The sequence below is a fragment of the Branchiostoma lanceolatum genome, chromosome 3, assembly GCF_035083965.1.
Source record: "Branchiostoma lanceolatum isolate klBraLanc5 chromosome 3, klBraLanc5.hap2, whole genome shotgun sequence".
Lineage (NCBI taxonomy): Eukaryota > Metazoa > Chordata > Leptocardii > Amphioxiformes > Branchiostomatidae > Branchiostoma > Branchiostoma lanceolatum.
This window is the reverse complement of record NC_089724.1, coordinates 1,685,001-1,712,780: the sequence shown is the minus strand read 5'-3', so window position 1 is coordinate 1,712,780 and position 27,780 is coordinate 1,685,001. Positions and strand designations below refer to the sequence as shown.

The following is a 27,780-nucleotide window of genomic DNA, read 5'->3' as shown; positions in this document are numbered from 1 at the left end:
ACGGTATTGAAAACCAGCACTAAATGTGACACTTAAATCTAATACTTCATTAAAGTATTTTTTGTTATATTAACTTATTACAAAATGTACTTTATGGAAGTAACTAAAGGGAGCTTCAAAGTGGTAAGCCCCGCTCCGTTTAACATTGGAGGGAAGGCCGTTTTCCGTTTAAGCCTGGTTTCTCCAATTGAAGTACGCCTGCAGCGTTCCATTTCTACATGTTTAAACTGCTCAGCCCACTGTAAATGCCGTAACATTGTCAGAGTTAAAACAATCAAACTGAAGACAACATAAACCCCCTGCGATAGTTCAAGAATAGAACGACCCAACCCATGATGGTGGCGGAGTGTCAGGTTGCAGTGTTCACCAATGGCGCGCTGGGTTCGCTGTGCGGGGGCTGTCGGTCTGACGTGCCTAGTGCTGGGAACTCTGGGACTGTGTCTGTATAACACCCTACTGTATACATTCGTCACAAAGGTAGGTTATAGCAAATATAGATCACGTTTTAGAAAATAAATGCGACACCCCGGTAAGCGTACTGGTTTACTAAATCATAACATTGGACTTTGGAGTGTTTTCGAACGTTTGCTGATGCACAGGTGGTTACCTCTCTTGCATGCTACGGGCAACAAAACTTTTATACCGCTGTTATTCATTATATCAACTGTTAACCACGTCGAAATTATTGAGCGTTATTTGTACATACTATGATGATACGTTAAGTGCATTTTGAAATTTCGGCGCAATTCAGTTTTTACTGCTAGTCTGAGTTGTCCTATGATTTAACAATAAACCAATCAATACTACTATATAATGTTGAGTAATATGAAAAATTCAAGATCCTTACCGAAAAAAAAAACATTGAATTGGAGAGAAAATGTCATCCACCATAAGGCGCCTGGCACTTAAAGCACGTTATTAGAGAAACCGGAACTTCAAAACGCGCGGCCTATTTTAAAAATCTTCAATCAGATCTTCTGAAGGGACATCATAAAGTGTTTTCTGGCTACTCCGTTTCAGCAAGGACTTGCGTACAACAAGAAAAATGCAACAACGCCAACAAAAATAGTGGAAACTAGAGTGAAGTATTTGTGCTACATATACTTCAGGCTTGCTTTGTTAGTTAAGCGATTACGGGGTCTTTCTATAAATATGAATTGGAATTTTTCTTTCATTTGAGTCAAATGTGTGATAGTTGTGTGCTGATTTGTTAAAAAAAGAGAGAACGCTAGCGACCCAAAAAAACACTCCTCCCAATGAAATGGTATGGCTACCCAGCTACGTCACAAAATTAAGATGGCGGCCACCACACATGCCGACGTAACGAGCAAAGGTTTTGCTACGCAAACTGTAATTGAATTGGAGAGAAGACGTCATCCACGATGAGGCGCCTGGCACTTAAAGCACGTTATCAGAGAAACCAGAACTTCAAAACGCGCGGCCTATTGTAAAAATCTTCAATCAGATCTTCTGAAGGGACATCACAAAGTGTTTTCTGGCTACTCAGTTTCAAGGAGGAATGCTACATATACTTCAGGTTTGCTATGTTAGTTTAGTGATTACGGGATATTTTTATGAATATGAATTGGTACTGAATTTTTATTTTTATTTGAGTTGAATGTGTGATAGCTGTGTGCCGATTTGTTAAAAATAGAGAGATCGCTAGCGACCCCCCAAAACACCCCTCCCAATAAAATGGTATGGCGACCCTGTGTCGTCACAATTCAAGATGGCGGCCACCACACATGCCAACGGATCCAACAAAGGTCTTGCTACGCAAACCTGTAAATATATTATTCACGTTTGGGACCGCATTCTTCATATTGCAGCAGCGACACCTAGCTGCAGTGCGAAGTAGAAACAATTATATCATGGCCCTAAAGAAGATTGCAGAGGGTCACCGAAACGTCGGCTTCTTTGAATCTTGAATCTTAGTTGCATTGAAGAGTCCTTTATCGAACAAGTATTGGAGAAGGCTAAACTTTCTGATTAGTTCATTTCGATCCATTGCCCCCTAACAGATGATGGTTTTCCCGAAGAGACCGCCCATTTGTAGATTCCCTGTATCCCCCTCCTACGTGGTTCTCGTGATGAGGACCGCTCATTTTTAACTTCTCATCATCACTCTCCTGTAAATGACGGCTCTCCAGCAGGGACACTTCATTTCCAACTTCTCCCCCTCTCCTTCAGATGATGGTTCTCCAGAAGGGATCGTTCATTTTTGACTTCTGGAAGGACATCCCCATCCCCATCTACATGCAGTTCTACCTGTTCGACATCCTGAATGTGGACGAAGTTCTGAAGGGAGGGAAACCGGCCGTGGAACAACGGGGACCGTACACTTACAGGTAAGGGGGCTGTGGAACAGCGGGGACCGTACACTTACAGGTGAGGGGGCTGTGGAACAGCGGGGACCGTACACTTACAGGTAAGGGGGCTGTGGAACAGCGGGGACCGTACACTTACAGGTAAGGGGAGGGGGACGGGCACTGGAACAGCGGGGACCGTACACTTACAGGTAAGGGGGCTGTGGAACAGCGGGGACCGTACACTTACAGGTAAGGGGGCAGTGGAACAGCGGGGACCGTACACTTACAGGTAAGGGGGCGGCAGTGGGACAGCGGGCACCGTACACTTACAGGTAAGGGGGCGGCAGTGGGACAGCGGGGACCGTACACTTACAGGTAAGGGGGTGATCGTGGAACAGCGGGGACCGTACACTTACAGGTAAGGAGCGGGGGGCAATGGAACAGCGGGGACCGTACACTTACATGTAAAGGTGAAGCACAATCACAAAGACTGGAAGAGATGGAGGGAGGGGGATACACTGCACATACAGATTGGGAGGGAGGGGGTCGTTTACACTACCCTTACAGATCAGAGGGTGCACTTCATTATAATGGTGAGGGGTGCTAATGATATAAGCGTAACGTCACATTTGGATGAACAAAAGAGCATTGGAACACGGCGAAGCTACAGTATTTTTGTTTGTTTATTGTTTGTTTGTTTGTCTACAGGGAGTACAGAAACAAGACGAGCCTCCAGTTTAACGATGACGACACGATTTCGTATTTGAACCTGAAGCGGTACGAGTTCGTGCCGGAAATGTCGGTCGGGTCGGAGAACGACACCATCATGACTCTCAACATACCGGCCATGGTGGGGGACTATCAAATAGAGCTTCTTTTTTCTGGTATTGCTCGGTGCATGGCCAAACTTGGCCACTACTAGGCACCGAGCTAAGTTGAAGAGGTTAGGAGATAGCGATGTACATTAAATTTTGTTTTGAAAGTTTATGCGTGTACGTATGTGTGTGGAAAACGCTCCTCAGAAAGGGAGTTCCGTATTTTAGCAGTAAGGAAAAGACGCTATTGCCATAGAAGACATAGAAAGATAAAGCTTCAAATGTGATTTTTCAAACATTGACGTTCCACTTGTTACTCATTTCTATCATGCACTGTCTGCAAACGTTTTCTGTATACTTATTTGCCATCGGGTAAGAACTTGCAAACAAAAGTCTTGTTTTTTTCAATATTCATCCTTTAAGGCGATCTCGTGGTTGTTGAAGACGCAGGGGACCCTGATAAAAGACGCGGCGTCGCTGGCCCTGCTTCTGGGCGGGGAGCCACTCTTCTTCCGCCGCACGGTCGCCGGGCTGGTCTGGGGCTACCCCGAGCCGCTGCTGGCCGCCGCGCAGAGGTTCGCACCGGCGCTCGTTAAGGACGACAAGTTCGGGATCTGGCTAAACGTGAGAGAAAGGAGAAATATCACTTAAGCCCCCCCTCGCTGGACCAGCGGCACGCCGGCGTTGGCGTCGCTGCGGCCGATTGAATTGACAAAGCACAAAACGAATTTCATCGACAAAAAACGAATCTTTTTGAGCTTTGTTGTCTTTTTGGTCATACGTGCACGTTTTGAATGATATTCCCATTATAAAGTCAAGGGTAACACAAATCCAGTTTAGGACGCAGCGACGCCGGCAAGTGAGGGGGGAGGGAGGGGGCTTTACCGAGATTATCGAAAAGTAGCTGATTATACTCGACGTAGGGTTAGGGTTGGAATGGAATCACCTTTCGGCTGAAATCATCAAAGCCACAAAAGGACGACAAGTTTGGGATGCGGTTAAACGTGAGTGAAAGGAGAGAAAGAATGCCACTTACTGAGATCATTTCAAATTTGCTGATTACCACACGTAGGGTACTAGAACTTAGAAAATAATCACATTTTGGCTGAAATCATACAATCCACACAACGACGACATGTTCGAGATTTGGCTAAATGTAAGTTAAAGAAGCAAGAATGCCACTTGCTGAGATCATATCACTGCTCACTAGTACCCTGACAAAATTGCTAGTGGCGCGTATGCAATGGTCTTGGCTACGCGAATAAGCTACGCCAATAATAAGCGAGTTCGTGGTTTGAAGTGCGCATGTGCATTGTGATGCATTATATGTGATAAATCAAAATTGAAGGCTTTAGGTAATGCAGTTAAGTAGCTTATAAATTTCCATATTCTAATGTGTGCAGCAATATGTTGTTGTTTTTTCTGCAGCAAAAGACGAACTCCACCGACGGTGTATACACGGTGTTCACCGGACTGGCAGAACCGGGGAAGTTCGCCTACATCTACCAGTGGAACGGGATGACGTAGGTACTTTGACTATATTTGGACAAACAATTAGCGTCAATCAAAATCAGCTATTCTTTCTGTGGTCCTACATCAATACAGCACATAACTTAGAAGAGACATAGTATAAGGAAAATCATACAGAAGATATGAAAAAATATATAACTAAAATCATGACAAGACATTATTAAACCTCCTTGATTTTAGTTACGTATTAGAGAATGATATCGCGGTTTTAGTTGATGATGCGCTCTAACATTTGCACATTTTTCACGTCTTCTGAGTTTAGCATTTCATTTGGTTTCGAAATGGACACAGCTTACCTGTGGCGCCTATTTTTATGTTCATTTTCTGTTCCCCTATCCTACATGAAGAGAAGGTCTAATGTCTGCTGTTTCTTCCACAGGCACCTACCGTACTGGAGGCGCCCCTGCGGCAAAGTAAACGGCACAGGTACTGTTCATACGAAACAAACTATTTTTTCACACACAAGCTCATTTGAATTTGCGTTAGTACTTCTTATGTATATTTACACTTACGTTCTGCCGACGTGCTTCTTTTATATAATTGTTGTCTATTGTTTGTGCTTTATTCATATCCCAGAGGGAATAATGTTCCCGCCAATAAAAGACAGAGACAAACGGCTGTACATCTTCGTATCCGACTTGTGCAGGTATGTTACATTGTAGGTAAGATATGTGTTATTTTTCCATTGTCGCTTCAATATTGCAATACACGTGGTATGTAAGAAGGAAATGCGTCTAATAATTGTATACATTCATCTTTCCAAACTACGTCTGTCGTTTTGCAAAATAAGAAAAACGTCCTACACGTCGCACTTTCTGACCCACACTTACGTTGTCGACTTTGCAGCTAAAGCTTAAACACAAACCTAGTAAACAATTTTGATCTATCAAACCGGAGTTGTCGGCATTCATTCCGTATCGGCGTAACTGTCGTACGAAGGGCCGCGGGCGGTGGGCGGCGTCCCCGTGTACCGCTACACCATCTCCGTACTAACCCGACCGTCCCGGTGTACCGCTGCACCCTCTCCGTACTAACCCGACCTTCCCGTCCCGGTGTACCGCTACACCCTCTCCGTACTAACCCGACCTTCCCGTCCCGGTGTACCGCTACACCCTCTCCGTACTAACCCGACCTTCCCGTCCCGGTGTACCGCTGCACCCTCTCCGTACTAACCCGACCTTCCCCCGTCCCAGATCGGCCTACCTGTCGTACGAAGGGCCGCGGGCGGTGGGCGGCGTCCCCGTGTACCGCTACATCCTCCCGCAGGAGGAGCTGCGCAGCGGCCGGCACGACCCCGACAACTCCTGCTACTGCGGGGACGGCTGTCTGCAGGACGGGCTCATAGACGTCAGGAGCTGCCACTTAGGTAGGCGCGGGGGGGGGGGGGGTTCTGCACTTGCAAATCCCATTCTCTCTCTTTCTGTATTTCTCTCGCTCTGTCTCTCGCTCTGTCGCTCTCTGTCCCTGTCTCTCTGTCTGGTGATGATGATGGTATTGATGACGATGGTATTGATGACGATGATGATGATGATGGTGATGATGGTGATGATGGTGATGATGACGATGATGATGATGATGATGATGATGATGATGATGATGATGATGATGATGATGATGATGATGATGATGATGATGATGATGATGATGATGATGATGATGATGATGATGATGATGGTGGTGATGGTGATGATGGCGATGATTATGTATATGATATACCCAGAAAAATCATCATCGTTTCAAGGTCTCTAGAACACCGAATGTCGTTGCTACAAATCCAAACAAACTTCAGTAACGAATGGCAGGGTTTGAAAATACCTGTTTTTACATTTTTATTTGTATTTTCATTTGAAATTTCTGTTAGAATTGTAAATTTTGTATGCTTCTTAAGAATGATTTTTTTTTCATCCGGTGCTCCCCAGGTGCTCCGGTTGTCCTGTCGCTGCCCCACTTCTACCTTGGGAACGAGAGCCTGTCCAGGGGCGTGGCCGGTCTCCGTCCCAATAAAATGGAGCATCAGATATTTCTGGACGTCGAACCAGTAAGAACTGAATTCCTTTTTCATCTCTTTTAAATCTTAGTGAAAATAAAGTAGTCACCAGCCCATCGCTAATAGCCAAATCAGATCTGAATGATACGCTGTCAAAGGCTCTGCCGATATAACGCCATCACTACTGACAACTAGTTTCTATACAGCAGTAATAGACTGTACTAAACCCTGTATGTTTGTAGAACCTGTAACGTTCGTGTCTCTTCCGTTTGTTAGACTACAGGTGTGGCGTTAGCGGCGGCCAGGAGAACCCAGATTAACATCATCGTCAGCCCGGTGCCACACATGAGGCAAGCTTCTATTAAATCAAACTTAATTGCACAACAACTGTAACGGATACGATGTATGGCAAACTACTGAACACCTGAATACAGTACGCCATTTATAAACAACATGAAGTACAGGATAAAGTAAACGTATATGATGATACACAGGAGACATCGTTATATACATATATGGCCTGAACTGAATGAAATAAAAGGGAATCTAGTCAGGACGTGATTTAAGTAAATGGAAAGTCTATTCATCGGTCTTGCATTGGGCAAGATTATGTTGGATTTTACAAGCGATTATTCCAGGCTCATGTTCAGGTGTATTCGCTGTAAAATTAGCATTCTTTATGTTGAATTTTTCCATTCATATTTTCTGTCGTTGCAGAGACACAGAACGTATACGAGAAGTGGTGCTCCCTATCGTCTGGATCAATGAGGTAAGAATGGACGGCCGGCGCCTAATAGAAGAACACACCCTCCTTAAAGCAGGACCCTTATCGCTCGATTCGTCGTTGGCTCGCTCGCGTAGGGGCCCTGCTCCTCAGCGACGGTAGACACGGTTCTGGTGCCGTCGCCACCAAAACAGCTTCAGCCAATCAGAGGGTTTGCTAAACCTCATCTCAAGCAAAAGCGCATAGGACGCTGGGCAGCTATCAACCAATCAGGTTACGTCTCACATCGTTACTTTAGGTTCAGAACAAATTTACCGCCAAATAAGGATAGGCCATTAATCATTCATGAGCAACTGTCAGTAACGTCGCCAGAACCGTGTCTACCGTCGCTAGAGGAGCAGGGCCCCTACGCGAGCGAGAAGACGACGAACCGAGCGATAGGGGTCCTGCTTTAAGGAGGGTGAGAATAGCATAGCTATCTAACGTTACAAATTTTTAACGTTTTGTGGTGTGCATCTTTGTGAAAAAGAGAGGGTGAAGATAGCAGCGATCTAGATCTCCAACCAGGTTATCTCAATGGATGGTTGAGTATTCAACTAATCGTGACGGTGTAACGATCAATGTTTGAAATTGAACAGCATATTTTATTACAAGTTAATAATATATGGATGAATTGTTATGAAATTTGGTATACATGTGTTTATATATGTCTTGATCTATCGAAGAATGTATCAGATTATGGGCTCACTGGCGACTATTCCTGGTACTGCAGCAGAACCTCTGGCTTTTGTATGTTGTATTTTGTGTTTCCACCAGAGCGCGGCGGTCGGTCCTGACTTTATCCGGTACTTCTGGGACCAGGTGGTGGTGCGGGAGCGGGCGGGGCTGGGCGGCATGGTGGCCGCCGTTTCCGCCGGGGGCGCTACGGTACTTCTGGCGGCGTTCTGGTACTGCAGACAACGGGTAAAGCTACTTTTTATTAAATTCCGCCAAAGAGTGTGACTGAGTGCTTTGGTCAGTTTTGTGTGTGTTTATGTGAGTGAGCGTGTGTGTGTGTGTTTATGTGTGTGTGTGTGTGTGTGTGTGTGTGTGTGTGTGTGTTCGTGTGTGTGCGCGTGCCTGGAATGTATGTGTGTGTGTGTGTCTGTTTCGTGTGTGTGTATTTGTGTGTGTGTGTACATGTGTATCTGTACGTACGTGTGCGTGTGTCTGTATGTGTGTGCGTGTGTGTGTGTGTGTGTGTGTGTGTGTGTGTGTGTGTGTACGTGTGTGTGTGTTCGTGCGTGTGTGTTATCGGGAATACTAAAACCATACATTTCTTCTGCAGAAAAACGCAGGTGCACGTGGTATGAGACCTAAGATCGTACAAGTGACCAAACCCCGAGAGGAGACCACCACAACGTTACAGACTGAGAGCAGCGAACCCCGAGAGGAGACCACCCCTTTGTTACAGGCTGGGGGCAGTAAGGAACCCCGAGAAGAGACCACCCCATGTTTAAAGAGTGTGGGCAGTACCTGACACTTCAAGGCATCGTCCGTCAAAGTTAAATAAGCCCAAAACAATTTCAGAACGTTAAAACTGGAAGTATTCTGGAAATGGCAATCTGTATGATATCAACATTTGGTTGCTCATATTAGCACATTCCTATCAGGGTTCCATACCTTGGGCGTTTTAAAAGAGCACAGAAACGAGCCGCACGAGGAGTCCTTTATATATTAAGACCTGTCAGTCCAGGTTTTCAAAGAGTTCTCACAAAACAACAACATAGCATATTTGCTCCATGAAGGTCGATATGCAATGGGATAGCCTGAGTGTTATCGAGACTTACAATGTAGAGAAAATACTAGAAATCTGTATCAGTGAAACTCTAACGTTGGCTGATTCATTCAACCGGAAGCGTTCATAAACTGGTGCAAATATATTTCTATACGCGACGTGTCGACTGATCGCTAATGTAGACTATGGGGCTCTAAGGAGCATTCATAGGAACATTTCGTAAAACTCGTATGAATTTCGTAAAAGTTGCACAAATTCCGTCAACTCATGTTTCTTACCAGTGGGTCGTCAGTGAATTCCGTCAAATTGGTATGAATTCCGAGAGACTCGTTTGAATTCCGGAAAAGCTACCCCGTGATGTAGTTTGATATTAACACTCTCAGGTATAGATAAGACCTTGACGAAATGGAAGGACAAAAAACGAAAGAAGAAAAAGAAATAAACAACAACACACTGCGATGGCGCAGATGTTCGGTGTGCAACCAATGATGTAGTCCTAATAAGAAGAACCGGAACATGAAAATAAAATTTTTCCCAGAAGAGACTGCAATGTTTGTCCTCTCTGTGTTATTTAGAGTGTTCGTGCGTACATAGGATCAGCCTGTACACGCACACAGAAACTAGGCTCAGCAAACATACATTTACGGGTTTGCGTAGCAAAACAATTGTTGGATCCGTTGGCATGAGGGTGGCCGCCATCTTGAATTGTGACGTTACAGGGTCGCCATACCATTTTATTGGGATGGGTGTTTTTTTGGGTCGCTAGCGTTCACTCTATTTTTAACAAATCGGCACACAACTATCACACATTCAACTCAAATAAAAAAAATAAAAAAATTCAATACCAATTCATATTTATAAAAAGACCCTGTAATCGCTAAACTAACATATCAAACCTGAAGTATATGTATCACAAATACTTAACTCTAGTATCACAGTGTATCATAACATGTAAACATAATATATAAACATGCATATAGACAAGTCTTATAACACATAATATGTGAACACATATCATACTAGAAAGGCAACATTTGCGAGCAAATACAGCATGTTTAGCCATACTCCTCGCCATGCAAAAAATGGACTCTCCCAAAATAACAATGGACCATTCTAAAATACTTGCACTAAAAAAATGAATCACCCCAGTCCAAAATTGAGTCTTCCAGTAGCACCTCAACACAATATGGACCAGTCCACAACCATATCCACTAATTGATTAACAAATACACTTCTGCTAAAAAATGGACTTTTTCATAATCATTCCAGCTCAAAATTGAAAGAAATAATTAAAGAATCCTCCCCTTGCATGAATGGGATATTCCGTGCCATTTCCATGTAAACCAGTCGAAAAATATCCGCTGAAAATTACACTCTTGCGCATAATCAACCCAGTTCAAAATTGAATTAAAAAAGATCAACCCCAGGGAAGAATGAAGTTTTCCATAGTATACATATGAAGATTTGACAGGAGACGAAGGAAATGACCAAAAACAACATATTTGAGTCAATTCAAAGTCACCGAGAGGGTTTTAATATAATATTTGTAATATGTTTGAACTATTTTGATTAAAAGAATGTCTAAGTCACAATAGTTCTTAAGTGTTCAAACAATTAGAATTGAAACTTATAACATGTTTGAACTTATTTCACATACGTTGGAAACATTTCGAACGTAACTACACAAAAATCTCTTTATTTAGAACAGTTTCAAACCATCTATCCAAATGTTTCAATGTTCGAACAATTTGTAACAAAAGATTTTCACAATTGCCCTCATAAACGAAGGTGCTAAGTCCTCCTGTGTGTTTCTGCCTATTTTCGGTGGCCGCGCTAGACCACCAGCGGATTTGTTTTGACGGAGCGTCACCCGCGCGCGACGATGTACACTGTTCGGCACCGCTAATATCCGGCATTTTCCCGCTCCAAAACACTCCACAAGACCCACGTTTTTAGTGTTTTGCCTCTTGTGCAACACGATTCGATTTGCATTACTAACGGGACGAAAATGATAGAAAAAATTCACCCCGTCCCGGCGTCCGTCCCAAAAACATGAACGACATGAAAATATATTTTCTTACAGATTCAATCACGAAAATCAACAGCATGGGATTCCAAATTTTCGCAACGGCCGACCATTTATCATGGTTGAACTTCCTTCCAAGGCGTGCGATAGATAAACATTCCCGGCACATAATAGTCACTAGTACCAGACTAACGCAAGCTCATGATGATAATAGGGAGAAAGTTGGTCAGTGAAGTTTGGCCACCAGAGGGTACATTCATTTAACGTTACAAGCTAGCGCAAAGGGGCGAATCATTGACCTTACCGGGGACTGACTCTACTGGCCTAATCATTCCTTTTTTGCCGAATTCTACGATCCATACGCCCGTACGTAGGACATGTAGGAAGGCCTGGTGGTGGACGCTACACATCACGGGAGACGCGTGTTGGTCCGAGACAGACAGCGGCGTGCTTTCGATCGCGTAGCGGCGACGCACCGCTGCGACAACGTGCGGGACCAAAACGCCTGTCCCCAGTGAGACCATGTGTTTTGCGCGGCATGCCCCGAATCCGTCTACCATTGCTGAATGTAGCCCGATTCATAGAGGTCTATTTTGTAAGCATTATTTCATGTACCCCTCAGCGTGAGAATTCCTTGTGCAACACTTCGCTACATTATATGTTTAAGTTTCCCCGCGCACCGCCTACCACCCGCCTTTGATCATGTATGAAGTCGGCGGCAGAGAGAGATCATCAATCAATTTTGACAGGAGTGTCGCGCCAGTCTGAGGAGAAACGATCTCCCGTGTTGTGTTGAAGAATTTGGAGTTTGAAAATATCTGGAATAACTAATGCTAGAATAAACATTCACAAAATTATTGATTTAACTTGTTTTCTGTTATAAAATTTCCTAAACTGCAATTTAACCACTGAGTTTAACGGAACATGGTGTTTTCCCGATAATCACGTTAAATGTTTATGTCCGGTCTTTCCTCCTCGTAAGCAAACTTCCAGCTTGGCCAGGTGCAAGGCACTCGGGGTCAATGACCTGTAGGTCATATGTAGTATTGAAAGTGACAGAAGTGGCAAATATTGTCAAGAAAGCCCAAAATAAATCGTTTTGAATATATGTATGCCAAAAATGGGAATGTAGTCCTTTAAATATTTGTTCAAGCCACATATACAGCAAATTTCAGGTCATTCGGTTGAAATACCAGGGCGCAGGAGGCCAAGATATGCTAAAAATAGCCTAAAAACCTCAATAAAATCACTTTCAAGGTCAATATCAAAAAAAGGAAAAGAACGCACATTGGTTTTTGCCTACATTACCTCTGTACCAAATTTCAGGTCATTTGGTCAAAAAATGACAGAGATGAATCGATTTGAAGATTTGACAGGAGAAGAAGAAGAAGAAGAAGAAGAAACATGAGAGAAAACAATATGTTTAGCCATACTTATGGCTAAACATAATTACTGGTAACATGATCCACAGTACGTAATCGTCCGTTAATAGTTTCATCAGGTTTTAGTCACTGAATAAAAGGCTGAGATTTATTCCACCGACGTTTCGGTGACCATCTGTCACCTTCTTCAAGGCAATTCTGACTGGGACCGCATAGTGATGTCATCCGATCCCTGTGATTGTACATATGTAAATACTTTGCGTTTGGGGATGCATTTCATTATATGTATAGCACCAACACCTGTACTGCATTGCTATGTGAACCAGTCAGAATCTAAAATTGTCTTGAAGAAGGTGACAGATGGTCACCGAAACGTCGGTGGAATAAATCTCTTGGTTGCGTACATTTTTATTCAGTACGTAATCGTGCTTGTCTCCAAGCAGATGTTAGACGTCCCTTTAACCTCCATGGTTGAAAAAAAATGCTGGATAGAGTCTAAAGTGCGCTGGCCTCCAGTAGCTAAAATTAGCTGGCCAGCTGTAGCTCAGGCCTTTAGTTAAAATTAGCCTGAGTCACGAGGCTTGGTGGGTTCAAAGTTCAAGGTTGGGGGGTAGTCAAAGGTCGACTGAATCTCGACTCGACAAGTTACAAAAGTCGAGGCTGACGCTGTTGTTCGAACCCGCTGTATTCTTCACGGACGTGCGCGATGACATAGACAAACTCCTCACCCTGTACCGAAACCGGTCTGTGCGGTTCAAACTCGTCCGTCGTTATTACTCCGGGGAGGAGGTGTGACCTCCTTCTGGGAGTATTGGGAATGTATTTGTTTGCGCGTTCGCAGCTATAACTCACGATCCCGTCGTCGCATTGGTGTGTAACTTGGCATATCGTTTGCCTGGTTCGGCGTGGTGATGCACAATAGCTTTTTTACACCATAACTACTTTAAACGTCAATCCAATATCGTAATTGCACCCCTATAATTAATGCTATGTCCCACTGCCCTGCCATAGGGACCATGTTATAATCCGTTATGCATGACTGGAATACTTCAGGCAGATACGGGGTATAAATCTTCCTTACTTGCTGTGATCGTATAGTCACTGTTACATTGAAAAATAGACAACGTGCATCACCACACGCAACCTAGCAAACGATATACCAAGTTACATACCAATGCGGCAACGGGAATTGTGAGTTTTAGCTGCGAACATGTGTAGTGTGACCTCCAGTCTGTGTATCAAGTATGCCTTGACCACTCGCAACTCGCTTACAGTATGTGCGCACGGGACGGACGATGCACTTTTACGCACAGTGTGAAAATGGGAAATCTCTGGACCTTCAAACTTACCACACTTGTAGTTTATAATACGGAGGCTGTGACAATGTAAAAAGTTTACGCAGGGGATGAAAGATTGTTGAGAAATATCTCTCAGAAAAGTCCGCGCGCCAGTGTCACTTCCTGGTGGTTAGATCCGGTGACCTTTGACCTTCGTGAAATGTTACGATAATATAGATTAGCCTTTTTTATTGCAAATAGCTTGATAGCTATAGATCAGGCCGGCCTGCAATAAATTGTGGAAAGAGGATTTACTGCATATTTGTGATTTCTGATACATCTTAGTTGTAAGGCTGAATGGTTCGTTGATAATTGAAAAGAGGCCATCTAGATCTAACTTTGTAACTTTTCCCGGAATTTCTAGATCCCATCTATGTCATGCTGTAAAAACATACTTTTCAGGTTGACCACTCCTGTATTGAAAGAAAAAGATAAACAAACACTTTTTCTTTACTTGCTCTAAAACACTACTTGGACTGTGCAGAGATGCAATTTGTGTGGGTCAATACTTGTACATACTATAAATACTTCACGGAGAATTGTGTCCTACGGACTCTTGTTGGAGTATTATATATATATATATATATATATAAGGCGAGGCTAATGGAATCCACGGCTGTTGTTACTTTTACTACTCTAATACAATATAAAATTTGACACTTTCGGGTTGCAGTTTCGGGACGGAACGTTTATCTGGTGGTCCACCGTAGCCCATCTGGATACCAGACCTTTCGCCCCAGACGATGACCCCTTTTTGGCTCAGGGGGAGAACATCATACGCGACATAGAGTTTGCCCCCGGTCTCTCTTGGCATGCTATCAATCCTACCCTACGATCTCTAATATCTATCATAGAGATAATTAGGTGCCCGTACGCGTGTGCTAACTGTGGTGGCAGGGCAAGTTGCTTCCCCTACCGAAGGATTACCGACTGTAGCGCGGTGGTCTGGTACCCAGGCTACATACCACCCTAAGAAGCCTGTAGTCCGGGGCTGCAGACCGGGGTCAGCGGGGGTTTTCTGGTGGACATGGCGGGTACATGTAGCTCCAGACGGCGGGCGTGCTGCGGGGCGGTGGGGGTGGTGTGTCTGCTGGGGGGAGTGGTCGGGCTGTGCCTGTACAGGACCCTCCTGGACGCCTACGTCACTCAGGTACGCGTCGTAGCAGTAATCATGATAACTGACTGAACAAAATAGATGTAGCATTCAGCAGTTACTGGTTGGCCTGTGTGTGGGAGGTTCAGCATGATATAATCAGTTCTAATATTGTTCCCGTAACAAGCTGACATCACAGCTGACAATTAGATTCAGAAAATGGTCCTCAAAAAAGCCTGCGTATGATGGTAAAATCACTGTTTTCTCTGGCGTTTGTTGTAATTTAACCGGCTTTACTGTTGTAACTCACACTGAATGTTGGCGGTCCGTTATTTCAAAACACGTTGTCCAACAAGTTACTCCACTTCTTAAGTTCTTTGTAGCGTAGAACATGGTCTTGTCTACAAAATTATGTCATTATCAACTATCACCGCCGGTTTTACACTGTGCCACTGATTGAGTGCTTGTAAATCCGCTATCTTTCGTCAGTGACTAAAGAAAGATCTGGTAGACCGGTCCCCCGAAAGTGCGAAATGGAACGAAATGGAACGAAATGGAACGAAATGGAACGAAATGGAACGAAATGGAACGAAATGGAACGAAATGGAACGAAATGGAACGAACTAAAACATATGTAACATTATGAAATGAAATACCAGTAGATAGCGAAATATAAGGAACGTTGTAACATTCACAGTAGACGGGAACAGGAAGCAAATACATAATATAACGTGTTTTACTTCTTGAATCTATTTGATAATATTAAATATAACGTTTTTGCCGCGTTTGTGTGGCTAGATTCTTCCCTGAAAATGGGAGCGCCGCGTGCAAAGAGCTCGACCGCTCTTCCTTGATTTTACCAACTACCTGCAATTGAACTGCTGCAAATAACAGGGAAAACAAGCAAACGGAATTGAGTATCGAAGTAAAGGCTAGATTATACAGAAGTTGGTGGTAACATTGCATCTCATAATTATAATTCACCAAGAGGGCATGAGGCAAGCGTAACTTCATTATTTATACAGCGTGTTTGCGTGTTGTGTGAACTGTGAAGCCATTTCCTGCTCGTTCACACCCTCCCATTGTTTTGTCGTGAACAAGGAAGTAGAAATGTATCCAGCGGTAGTTCTCAGTCCACGTCCGTGATTGAATGGAGTGTGAAATATCACATTGGTGACACAGCACAGAGCTGCATTTGCATATCATTAACGGAGGGGTCCATTCTCCGACAGCCGACCAGCCGAACAATTGGTTGTATAAAAATCGTTGTTGCGGAGATATGCATATGCTACGTACTAGTTATGGACTAAAACCGTATATAAATAAAACTTGAAAGTCGGAGTTTGATTCAACCTGTCGGTAGCACGCCCACGTGCACAGTTCTGATGCGCTGGCAACATTGGCGGTTCATTTGCAAGCGGGGCTCCATTTGCAACACACAAACACGCTGTATAAATAATAAAATTATGCTTGCCTCATGCCCTCTTGGTGAATTATGAGATGCAATGTTACCACGAACCTCTGTATAATCTAGTCCTTACTTCGATACTCAGTTCCGTTTGCTTGTTTTCCCTGCTATTTTCAGCAGTTCATTTGCAGATAGTTGATAAACACAAAGGAAAGGGAAAGGAAAAAGGAAAGGGATCTCGAACCAGTTTAGCTCAAATGAACTCAATGAACAGATGAGCTACTCTTCCACTGGTCGTGACAGAGAAGACAGACGCTATGTACAGTATTTACAGGTTCATTGTACCGGGGAAATTCCCCTAGCTCTTTTCGACGAGTACAATGAATAGTGGACCACAGGTTAACGTCCCGTCCTAAGGACTGCGATCTTAAACGGTAGCGTGCATGTCGGGTGAGTGACACAGCCGGGATCGAACCCGGGGCTTCTAGTTCCAGAGGCAAGATCGCTAACCACTGGACTACGCACGCTAAAGGAAGAGCGGTGGATCTCTTTGCACGCGGCGCTCCCATTTTCAGGGAAGAATCTAGCCACACAAACGCGGCAAAAACGTTGTATTTACTATCATCAAACAGATTCAAGAAATAAAACACGTTATATTATGTATTTGCTTCCTGTTCCCGTCTACTGTGAATGTTACAACGTTCCTTATATTTCGCTATCTACTGGTATTTCATTTCATAATGTTACATAAGTTTTAGTTCGTTCCATTTCGTTCCATTTCGTTCCATTTCGTTCCATTTCGTTCCATTTCGTTCCATTTCGTTCCATTTCGTTCCATTTCGCACTTTCGGGGGACCCTGGTAGACCTAGTTTTTATACCAAAACTCTGAATAGATATGTTAATGAGAGAAGACAATTTCAGAAGAATATTGAGTTAAACTGTTAAGACAAGGTTGTATGCTAAACCAACAAACAAACAAACGAACTGAAAAGGAAGTATTAGTGATTGAGCAAGGACGTTTTGGCCTGGTTTTGTTTAACTAGTCCAAACAGCTGTTGGTTGTTTTGCTGATCAGCTGGTAGCGGTGACCCTGTGTCGGGGTGACCTTTGACTCCAAGGACTGGTCCACTAGCGGGCGGGGGTGGTGGTTCATGTCTTGGAAAAATTTCCTTTGAAAAGGAAACTTTCCTGCTGGAAAATTGTTTCAGTCATCATATTTGAAAAGAGGTGTGTTTCTAATTAAGACGAATTAAGGATTTTCTTTTAGAATCCCTCTAGAAGCATATAGTCAAGTACATTTTAGTAGAATCTTTATGGTTTTGGTTGTGGTGCAAACATTTTTGACAAGTATTAGCCTCACTATCAGGCCCTTGAGGAATGCAGACGTATGTATGAGCTTATGACGCGTTGTTAAAGGCACCCAGAGCATTTTATGAGGCTTGAAAGGCGGAAATATTCTAGTTGCTGTAATCATTATGAAATTGGCTTTAATACCACCGTTTACCATATTTGCGTGCGGATTTGCTATCAAAAGTGCGCAAAAGCGGCACTAAATAAGCTACATGGTGATCTTTTAATTTCACGCGCCTAGTGTAAATAGACCGATACCATAGCCCCACCCACTTCCGTCAAAACGTAGAAATGCAACATTAAAACATAAAAATGCAAATAGTTGACGGACTCTCTCATTGGTCGAACCGCTAATTGTGATGGGCAGTCAGGATCAGTGATGGACAGTCAGGATCAGTCTACTAGGGCTTGGATTCATAAAATGCTCTGGATGCCTTTAACTAAAAATTGGGGTCCCTTTATTATTGTAATTTTTCCAGCATTGTATTTTTCCGTATCCTATCTTATTAACTATTTTGCTTTATTCTGTCCCTGATTTTCATTGTTCTCATTTATCTTATATAATTTCTGTAGCCATTTTCCTTCTTCCTCTCCCGTCAGTTGATGGCCCTCCGGGATGGAGAGTTTATTTACCGTCGCTGGAAGGACCCGCCCTACCCCATCTACACCCAGTTCTACTTTTTCGATCTGTTAAACAAGGACGAAGTCTTGAACGGGGCGAAACCCGCATTTCTTGAGAAAGGACCGTACACATACAGGTAGGGAAAGAAGTAATGTAATAATCTTCCTAGAAGATAGATAGGAAAGAAAACTTGGGCTTCACAAAATGTTATCCGTTGACAAAAATATGGGTTTGTTTTTTTATCACGAATCACAACATAAAAGAGCAACATTTGAGACATGTATAAGATCTGGACTGCAGAATGCGTTTACAAACCTCTGGCTGTTCTCAAGAAGGTTAAAATTGTTTTTTTAAAAGCTCCTTGCTGATTTTGAAAAGACCGCTATTTACAGGCAGAGAATACAGATAACTTATCCAATACATATATAATTGCAATTTATAGAAATGAAGTTCCGGTACCAATTATGCGCTCTGAAAGCCCAGATAATCACATGAAAATATAAGAGCATAGAAAATACATTCGTATGGTCCCTGCTTTGCCAAATGACCTCTCTTACGTCAATTTCTAACAATAATGTCTAGATGTTCCAGGACAAATATCAAAACTAAGGAAACACGTGCACATTCCTGTGGACCGTTGAGTGTCCTAATGACCTTTGTGACGTCATGTTTGCAGAGAGGTGAGGCACAAGGTGAACGTGACCTTCCACGGGAACGACACGCTGTCTTACGTGGACCTGAAGTCCTACAGCTTCGTACCGCGCATGTCCGCAGGCTCGGAGAACGACTCTTTCACCAGCATCAACATCGCCGCCATGGTAACCACCTAGCGATTTAAACACGCACTGTAGTGTGACACACAACGACGTACGCATGTATCAATACATCAAGTTACGAACGTTAAACGTTAAACGCTAAAGCCACCTGTCTTTCTTGGTCTATGTTATGAGGAAAAAAATCATCCAGAAAAATCAGTAAATGCAGTGCACGACTTTCCTTAATGGGTACCTGACTTCGGTTGGGGAGGGAAAAGACGGAGATATGTGTGCAATTACCAAGCCCTAAATACAGTGGATAACTGCCACTGCGTCAAAAAGCTATGGGACTACCATAACCTTTCCCTATTCCAGACGCTGTCAGAGTGGCTAGAGAACGAACATTCCCTGCTCCTCCTTTTGACCGGCGAATCCCTGTTCTTGAGGCACACGGTAGGAGAGAAGCTGACCGGTACTTTAATCCCTGTTCCCTACCAGACGCTGTCAGAGTGGCTAGAGAACGAACGTTCCCTGCTCCTCCTTTTGACCGGCGAATCCCTGTTCTTGAGGCACACGGTAGGAGAGATGCTGCCGGTACTTTAACCCCTGTTCCCTCCCAGACGCTGTCAGAGTGGCTAGAGAACGAGCGGGCCCTGGTGAAGGACCTAGCGTCTCTCCTTCTCCTGCTGACCGGGGAATCCCTGTTCGTGACGCACACCGTAGGAGAGATGCACATGTAGGACAGAAGCTGACCGGTACTTTAACCCCTGTTCCCTTCCAGACGCTGTCAGAGTGGCTAGAGAACGAGCGGGACTTAGTGAAGGACTTGACGTCTCTCCTTCTCCTGCTGACCGGGGAATCCCTGTTCGTGACACACACGGTAGGACAGATGCTGACCGGTACTCTAACCCCTGTTCCCTTCCAGACGCTGTCAGAGTGGCTAGAGAACGAGCGGGACCTGGTGAAGGATCTAACGTCTCTCCTTCTCCTGCTGACCGGGGAATCCCTGTTCGTGACGCACACCGTAGGACAGATGCTGACCGGTACTTTGATCCCTGTTCCCTACCAGACGCTGTCAGAGTGGCTAGAGAACGAACGTTCCCTGCTCCTCCTTTTGACCGGCGAATCCCTGTTCTTGAGGCACACGGTAGGAGAGATGCTGCCGGTACTTTAACCCCTGTTCCCTCCCAGACGCTGTCAGAGTGGCTAGAGAACGAGCGGGCCCTGGTGAAGGACCTAGCGTCTCTCCTTCTCCTGCTGACCGGGGAATCCCTGTTCGTGACGCACACCGTAGGAGAGATGCACATGTAGGACAGAAGCTGACCGGTACTTTAACCCCTGTTCCCTTCCAGACGCTGTCAGAGTGGCTAGAGAACGAGCGGGACTTAGTGAAGGACTTGACGTCTCTCCTTCTCCTGCTGACCGGGGAATCCCTGTTCGTGACCCACACGGTAGGAGAGATGCTGACCGGTACTTTAACCCCTCCCCCTTCCAGACGCTGTCAGAGTGGTTAGCGGGCCCTGGTGAAGGATCTAATGTCTCTGCTACTCCTTCTGACCGGGGAATCCCTGTTCGTGAGGTACACTGTAGGACAGAAGCTGACCGGTACTTTAATCCCTGTTCCCTCCTCCTTCCTTCCAGACGCTGTCAGAGTGGATAGAGAACGAGCGGGACCTGGTGAAAGATCTGACGTCTCTGCTCCTCCTTCTGACCGGAGAGTCCCTGTTCGTGACGCACACCGTAGGAGAGATGCTGGCCGGGTACCATGAGCCGCTCCTCACCCTCGCCAAGACGTTCGCCCCCGCGCTCATCAAGGATGACACCTTCGGCATCTTCAGGGTGAGAGCTGATGCTTTTGTCTTCTTAATTCTTTATTTGTCGATGAAGATTAGACGTCCAGGTAATAAGAATAACTGTTTTCTTGTGTTAAGATCTGACGTGTTTTAGCATGAAAGTGTGGGTAGCTAGCCTAAACACAGTACAAAATTAAAACGGTATTTAAAGTTGCAACACACAAAATTGACAAATATAAAGTACTAGACACTGAACTTTGTACGAGGTAAGATCTGCTGATTTCGTTCCTCAAAACCATGACTTGTTTTAGCCTGAAAGTTTATCTGTGTTTATACTTTAGCTAGCATAGATTTAGAACAAAAAGAAGACAAACTCAAATTACTGGACATTACACAGGTCTACTCTGCAGGAACTAATGTCATTTACATTTGGGCACACCATTGGTCCGAGGTCGTCAGAGACGGGGGCCGTATAAACCTCTTGGTGCTTATAACATATTGCTGACGTCACCTGTCTGTAGGGTCACGTGATCGGTTTGTTTGGTCACTTGAACTCTGAGGAAGACAGTGAAGATTTTGATGCATTATTTTTTTTGTTTTGGACCAAAGTTTCAATCTACTTTTTTTACTTTGTTTCTTGTTTTAAAACGTAGATGTTTAAATGGGTGTTTAAATTTACTACCATGTTACTCTTATCTAACGTAACAGAGGTGAGCTCCCATGCTCACATATTCTTATCATCCAATATCTGTGCCTAAGATCATGGGCGGCCAGTTCAACGCGTCCGACGGCGTGTACACCATCTACTCCGGCCAGGCGGACCCGCGCAAGTACACGTACATCGACCGCTGGAACGGGATGAGGTACGACATCGTTTACATCTTCTGCAAAACTGTCTTTGGGTGTAAAATTTCAGTACCACTTGCCGTGCTTCGTAGCACCAAGAGGCAGACAGTGTTCATCAGCCTTCACTAGGCGTTTCATCTCTCTTACTATGGCACACTCTTGGGTTGGGGGAAGTTTGGTACGAGATGGGAGGATCCCTTCTGCTTTAATGCTACTCCTTTTGCCGTCTATGCTGTCTGTTTCCTTCCCAAAAGCACGACTTTACAATGCCGTGCTGCGTCGTGTGACTTTCACGCGGTATTGTAGCTAGTCAAATAGATAGGTTTACGATAGCGAATTGTGAGCCATTATTGGGAGAACGGATTGGTACTTAGCTACATGCTAGGGCTAAAGTGTAGTAGCTAGCTACGTATAATCGTCTGTAAGACATGCTGTATCAGTGCCACATGTGTAGCTCTTAGAGGGACGTTTCCTATACTTTCTGTTGTCGGCAGAGAGGTGAATTTCTGGAACAAGACGGGCACATGTAACATGATCAACGGCACAGGTAATCACATTTCATTCTGCTGTAAGGAAGAGGTACCTAATGTATGTCTCCCTTTACTACGTATAAAAATGGTATTTTTTACATTGTTTCATACTTGTTTCCTTTTTATGTCTTTTTCGGAGTTTCGGAGTCGAGCCACATAACGTTTTCTATTAGATATGATCTCAACATCTACACAGAACCATTAAATACGTATAGTGAAGAGCCAATGCTTACCTTTAATATTAACAGAGGTTTGACAGTACGTTGCAAAACTGTTGACGCTGTTTCACGTGTTTGTGTTACAGTTGGCACCATGTACCCCATCATCCAGGACACGTCCGAGCCGATCTACGTGTTCCAGTCGGACATGTGCAGGTACGGGAACGTCGGGCTGGTAGAGTTTAATCCCTTTCGTCATGATAGACATCGGTGAAGCATGAAGCTTTTTTGTTAAGGGGTCCACATACATACATACATACATAGTCATATATAAAGAGAATTCAAACTCTACAACTGGATAAGTATTCGGATATTTATTTCCGGACGTCTCGAGTGACATCCATCACTCTTCTTCAGCGTCACTGAAATGAACTAGCAGAACTAACCAGTATTTATTTACAATAACTAGAGAAATGACGTCATAGAACAGTGTTTTTAAAAGAGAACGAGCAGACGAAATTTTACGTATTCTGTTTGTTTATTTGTTTGTTTGTCTGTTTATTTATTTGTTTGTTTTGTGCCTTTAGTTACACTCGAAATCGCTCTATTCGGCCATCAGGGCCGCTTTTCATGGAGGTAGATTACACCCTGAAGTCAAACATATTCGCACGGTTTTGGTGTGCCAAGAACTGGACATTTGCCACCAAGAACAGTAAACGTTTTTGTTATTACCCCTTCAGATCGGTGCACGCGGTGTTTGAGTCCGCGCGGACGGTGCGGGGCATCCCGGTGTACCGCTACACGGCCCGGCCCGGCCTGATGCAGAGCGGCGACAACAACCCCGACAACCGCTGCTTCTGTCTCGGCACGTGTCTGCCGGACGGACTCATGGACGGGCGGTCCTGTCACCAAGGTAAGCAACAACCCCGACAACCGCTGCTTCTGTCTGCGCACGTGTCTGCCGGACGGACTCATGGACGGGCGGTCCTGTCACCAAGGTAAGCAACAACCCCGACAGCCGCTGCTTCTGTCTGCGCGCGTGTCTGCCGGACGGACTCATGGACGGGCGGTCCTGTCATCAAGGTACTCACTCATTCAGTCATTCATCCAACCACTCATTCATTCGTTCGTTCAGTCATTTACGGGCGGTCCTGTCATCAAGGTACTCATTCATTCATCCGTTCATTTATTCATGAAGATGATATATGCCTTATCTGATGCTATATGCCTTATCAGATGATATATGCCTTATCAGATGATATATGCCTTATCTGTCCTTCAGCGAAAGCCTTACAAAAGTTAATTTGTATATGTGAGGCATTTGGTGCTGATAATGATGTCATATTTTGTGATAAGAAAACCAATTGTATGTATTTCCCATGCCCCCGCCTACGTTTGAATGGTGCGCCACCCTCGGTGGAGTTATACGGTACCCTTCTGGCCTACGTTCCCTCGGCCACATACTTGGGTTTTCAAATTACCCCCAACCTTTGTGATGACGATTCAATTCGAAAAATAACTAGACAGCTCTACGCTAAAGCAAATTCTCTCTCCCGCAAATTCTTCGGCAGAGGTGAAGCGCATCCTTTTTATATCTCAGTGCTCTGCTATGTACTGCGCACAACTGTGGACCAACCATAGTGCCGGTGCAATGCAGAGACTCCGGGTGGCTTACCATGACGCTTTTAAGATGTTAATGTCTCAGCCTAGGAGTACTAGTAACTCTTTACTCTTCTCGAGCTGTCGAGTTGATAGCTTTGACGCCAGGTGGCGTAAGTTGGCGCACTCATTTGTGATGCGTCTCCTTGCGTCTGCCAACGGTATAATCCAGCTGCTATGCAATTCTGAGGTTTTTGCACTTAGCGGGCATTGGCCTTACTATTGTCGACTAGTCCTACCGCCATCTCGTTTCTACACTACTTGATGCAATATTTTTGTCGTTGTTGTTTTATGTAGATGTTTGTATATTGTCCCTGTTGTTCCTTTTTTAATATGGGCCCGTGGCCTGAGTCAAAGAATAAATAAATAAATAAATAAATAAATAAATAAATAAATAAATAAATAAATAAATAAATAAATAAATAAATAAATAAATAAATAAATAAATAAATAAATAAATAAATAAATAAATAAATAAATAAATAAATAAATACATACATAAATAAATAAATAAATAAATAAATAAATAAATAAATAAATAAATAAATAAATATTCATTCATACATTCATTCAGTCATTCATTCATTCATTCCCTCATTTTTCAAAAGTTTTCATACATTCATTGTTTCATTCATTATTCATTCATTATTTCATTTATTCGTAACCATATTCGTCCATATTCATCCATATTCATTCATGAATAAGTGGTCATGTCATCAAGTTAGTTATTCGTGCATTTAAACCACCCTAGATTTATTCATCCATATCTTCACTCACTCTTTCATCGATCTATCTATTCATCCGTTCTTACTCCTCCGTTCCGACATGACTCGGTTCTGCCGTTCGTGTGTCCCCCGCCAGGTGCGCCCATAGTGCTGTCCCTGCCGCATTTTTACCAGGGCGACGCGCGGCTGCTGGACTCGGTCTGGGGCCTGAAACCCGACAAACTCAAACATCAGACCTTCCTAGACATCGAACCGGTGGGTGGGCAGTTTCTTTTCTTCTTTCACAATCAATTAGGTGATATGTTAAAGCTTTATGGGATTTTTTAAAGCTATTTTTATGCGCGAGTACTATTGTAGTTATTTTGTATCCCTCAATGTACATGATGTCTTTTATAACTCACATGTGTTTGAAAGTTTCGCATATAGATTGAACATATAAATACACTGTTGATAGTTGCAAAATTATCCGTTTCAAAATGCAAGAACAGACTGCCCGCTTCACACCGAGATACTATGTTGCAATTGACAGTTTCCAAATCCGAATGGTTTCTAAGACACCTGATATAAGTAACATATTGCATTGACGTTCAGCAACGTTGATTAACGTGCCGTGGCGGACACGGAATAGAGCGTCTGTCAAACATTTTACTTTCCATAATGTACAAGTGACGGCGAAAATATGAGTTGAGTACAGCTTAAGTCCGCCACACTTTGTCTTTGTCCATATATTTGTTTTCTTTTATTTTTTCTTTGAATAAAGATTTTTTTTTAGAAAAAGAAAAAAGAATATAAAATCTGCCCTACCATAGGAACCTTCCCATGTTGTTTTACATTTCAATACCTCTTATGCATGACTGTGTGATTTGCCATGTAAAACCGTTTTTTCTAGTTATTGTATATAAGTACTGGTTGGTTCTGCTTGTTCATTTTAGTGACGCTGAAGAAGAGTGATGCATGTCTGAATTCTCTTTATAAAACCTGCCCTCGTTTGTGCAGACTACAGGACTGGCGATGAACGTGGCCAGACGAGTGCAGATCAACATGGACGCCAGACCAGTGCCTCACATCAGGTGAGTGTAGCCGCCTGTGGCGTAACGTTGGGTAACCTAAATTCGGGATTTTTCCGATAATGGTTGACTGAAATCAATCTAGCAGAACAATAAACCATCCTTTTTTTCTATAATTCTGTCAGTATCATGTACTATCTTTGCACTAATCATATATATGGTAGATTTTGTCTCTAGTCGTGCTGACACCATAATATTTCAACTTGAAACTACCGTCCGCCGCACGCACAATGACAGTGTTGTCGGACAGGGGGGCACATTAATTCGGGAGAGAAGATTCGTCTTGAATATCTTACCGCTAATCACATTTTATACAGCAGCTATTCGTTCCATCCTTGGCTTGAGGAGAGTGCTATGGATATAGACGTGTCCAAGTAAAAAAAAATACACGAAAAAACGGCCGTACCGCACACATCAGGCCAGTTCGGGAACAACCCGTGTGTTGAGTCGGTAGAACTTCACTCAAAGTCGGCCCATCGTCATCATCGGGCAACGTGTAACGTTACATTATTCATGGTAAGTTAGCTGGATGCCGTAGCAATGGTAATACTACTATGTCCATGTGTTCCTTGTTGTGTTAGGAGCAAACTTTGAGGAAAATATCTTCCTCAGTCCACTATCACACGCAGCATTTAGACAAAAAAGTGTTCCTCACAAACCTTTGCCGTCTGCTTGACAACAGGATTCTGGTTAACAATATGGCGGCGGGAAAATACACGTGCCGTAGGTTGTAGCAACAGAGAGGAGTTTTGATAATTGATCACACTTAGAGTCCAGTTGTAGGTTAGCAAAAGAGATTCTAATTAGTTGTCTTGTAAATAATTGTGTTTAGCAGGCAGGAGATGTGACATTTGTCTTATAAACCAGCGAACAACCGTGCAGTGTGAGTCTCCCACGAAGCCCTCAGACTGTGACAATAAGGGACGGAGAGGTTTTGCCGTCGCCAACTTCTAATGCATGGTTATCGAAGCTTTTCAGACAGTGTTCTGAATGCGTTAGTCTGTCAAGTTTGCATTTCTAGCGGTATTACTGATGTTGCATCTAGCACATATCCCTAAATACCCCGTTTTCGAAAAATCCCGACTTTAAGTACCCCACGAATTTAGGTTACCCAACGTTACATGTATATTGACTTGTAACGTGGTGCATATCTATTCCATCTGTTTACAAAGAGATAGACCATCTGAATTCCTCAGAAATGCTGACAAAACGCCTTAAGACGCGAGACAAGATAAGGCGGAAAGGTAGTGTGAAGAGCTGATCTATCTTGAAAACTACAACATAATTGATTGACCTGTAAAAGACATCTGTATTTGATAATGAGTCGGCAGTCCTGGACAGATAGAAAGGTGGTGGTGGTGGTGATGGTGATGATGATGATGATGGTGATAACGTTCATGATCATGTGATCATGATGATGTTGACCATTGACGATTCTCAATATTTCAGGGAAACAGAAAAAATACGGAAGCTGTACTTCCCGGTCCTGTGGCTAAGCGAGGTAAGGTGTTTTTTTTTTGGTGTTTTTTCAAATTGTTTTGCTGTAAATGTTTCCCACCTGGCCCTTTCTGAAGTATAAGATAATTTGACCTAATCTGAATTATGTTCCTCAATATCTGTTGCCGTTTTTTCCTGCCTGAATGGCCGCTGGACAGTAATGCCTTGTTTGAGAACGTATCCGTAAAATTTACACACTCAGATATGGAACTTATGACTACTTCTGGAAGTATTTTCCATGAAAATAAGATATAGAAAAAAATTGTCGACGACAAATGTGCGAGAGGTTTTAACAACATCTTTTGGGGCCATTTTTATACAAAATCACCAAATCGAATGGGAAAGAGGAATCGGTGCAATGGACTATGGGATAGGGTGCTTGCCTTGCA

General features: G+C 43.6%; 3 protein-coding genes across 4 annotated transcripts in view; all 3 read left to right on the top strand.

Annotated features, from left to right (window-relative positions):
• Nucleotides 1–332: 332 nt before the first annotated feature.
• LOC136429154 (scavenger receptor class B member 1-like) lies at nt 333–7,034 on the top strand. Its single transcript, XM_066419031.1, has 11 exons — nt 333–477; nt 2,191–2,348; nt 2,647–2,727; nt 3,018–3,159; nt 3,548–3,748; nt 4,553–4,647; nt 5,034–5,080; nt 5,231–5,300; nt 5,848–6,020; nt 6,574–6,692; nt 6,918–7,034. The coding sequence occupies exons 1-11, from the start codon at nt 370–372 to the stop codon at nt 7,032–7,034; spliced, it is 1,311 nt and encodes a 436-aa protein (XP_066275128.1). The 5' UTR covers nt 333–369.
• Nucleotides 7,035–7,320: 286 nt separating this feature from the next.
• Nucleotides 7,321–9,228, top strand: LOC136429153 (uncharacterized). Its single transcript, XM_066419030.1, has 3 exons — nt 7,321–7,410; nt 8,182–8,328; nt 8,693–9,228. Exons 1-3 carry the CDS (start codon nt 7,321–7,323, stop codon nt 8,882–8,884), a joined length of 429 nt encoding a protein of 142 aa, XP_066275127.1. The 3' UTR covers nt 8,885–9,228.
• A 5,251-nt stretch (nt 9,229–14,479) lies between these two features.
• Nucleotides 14,480–27,780, top strand: part of LOC136429656 (scavenger receptor class B member 1-like) — a 14,317-nt gene continuing 1,016 nt past the window's right edge. Inside the window, exons 1-11 of one of the 2 annotated variants that reach the window (XM_066419580.1) lie at nt 14,481–15,037; nt 18,340–18,497; nt 19,038–19,179; nt 20,758–20,955; nt 21,669–21,772; nt 22,250–22,302; nt 22,590–22,659; nt 23,184–23,441; nt 24,964–25,082; nt 25,824–25,897; nt 27,344–27,395. In XM_066419580.1, coding sequence (XP_066275677.1) covers nt 14,915–15,037; nt 18,340–18,497; nt 19,038–19,179; nt 20,758–20,955; nt 21,669–21,772; nt 22,250–22,302; nt 22,590–22,659; nt 23,184–23,441; nt 24,964–25,082; nt 25,824–25,897; nt 27,344–27,395 — 1,351 coding nt within the window. In that variant the 5' untranslated portion in view covers nt 14,481–14,914. Of the gene's footprint in view, nt 15,038–18,339; nt 18,498–19,037; nt 19,180–20,757; nt 20,956–21,668; nt 21,773–22,249; nt 22,303–22,589; nt 22,660–23,183; nt 23,527–24,963; nt 25,083–25,823; nt 25,898–27,343; nt 27,396–27,780 lie in introns of those variants that run through there. The other variant, XR_010754781.1, reaches the window with a different exon arrangement.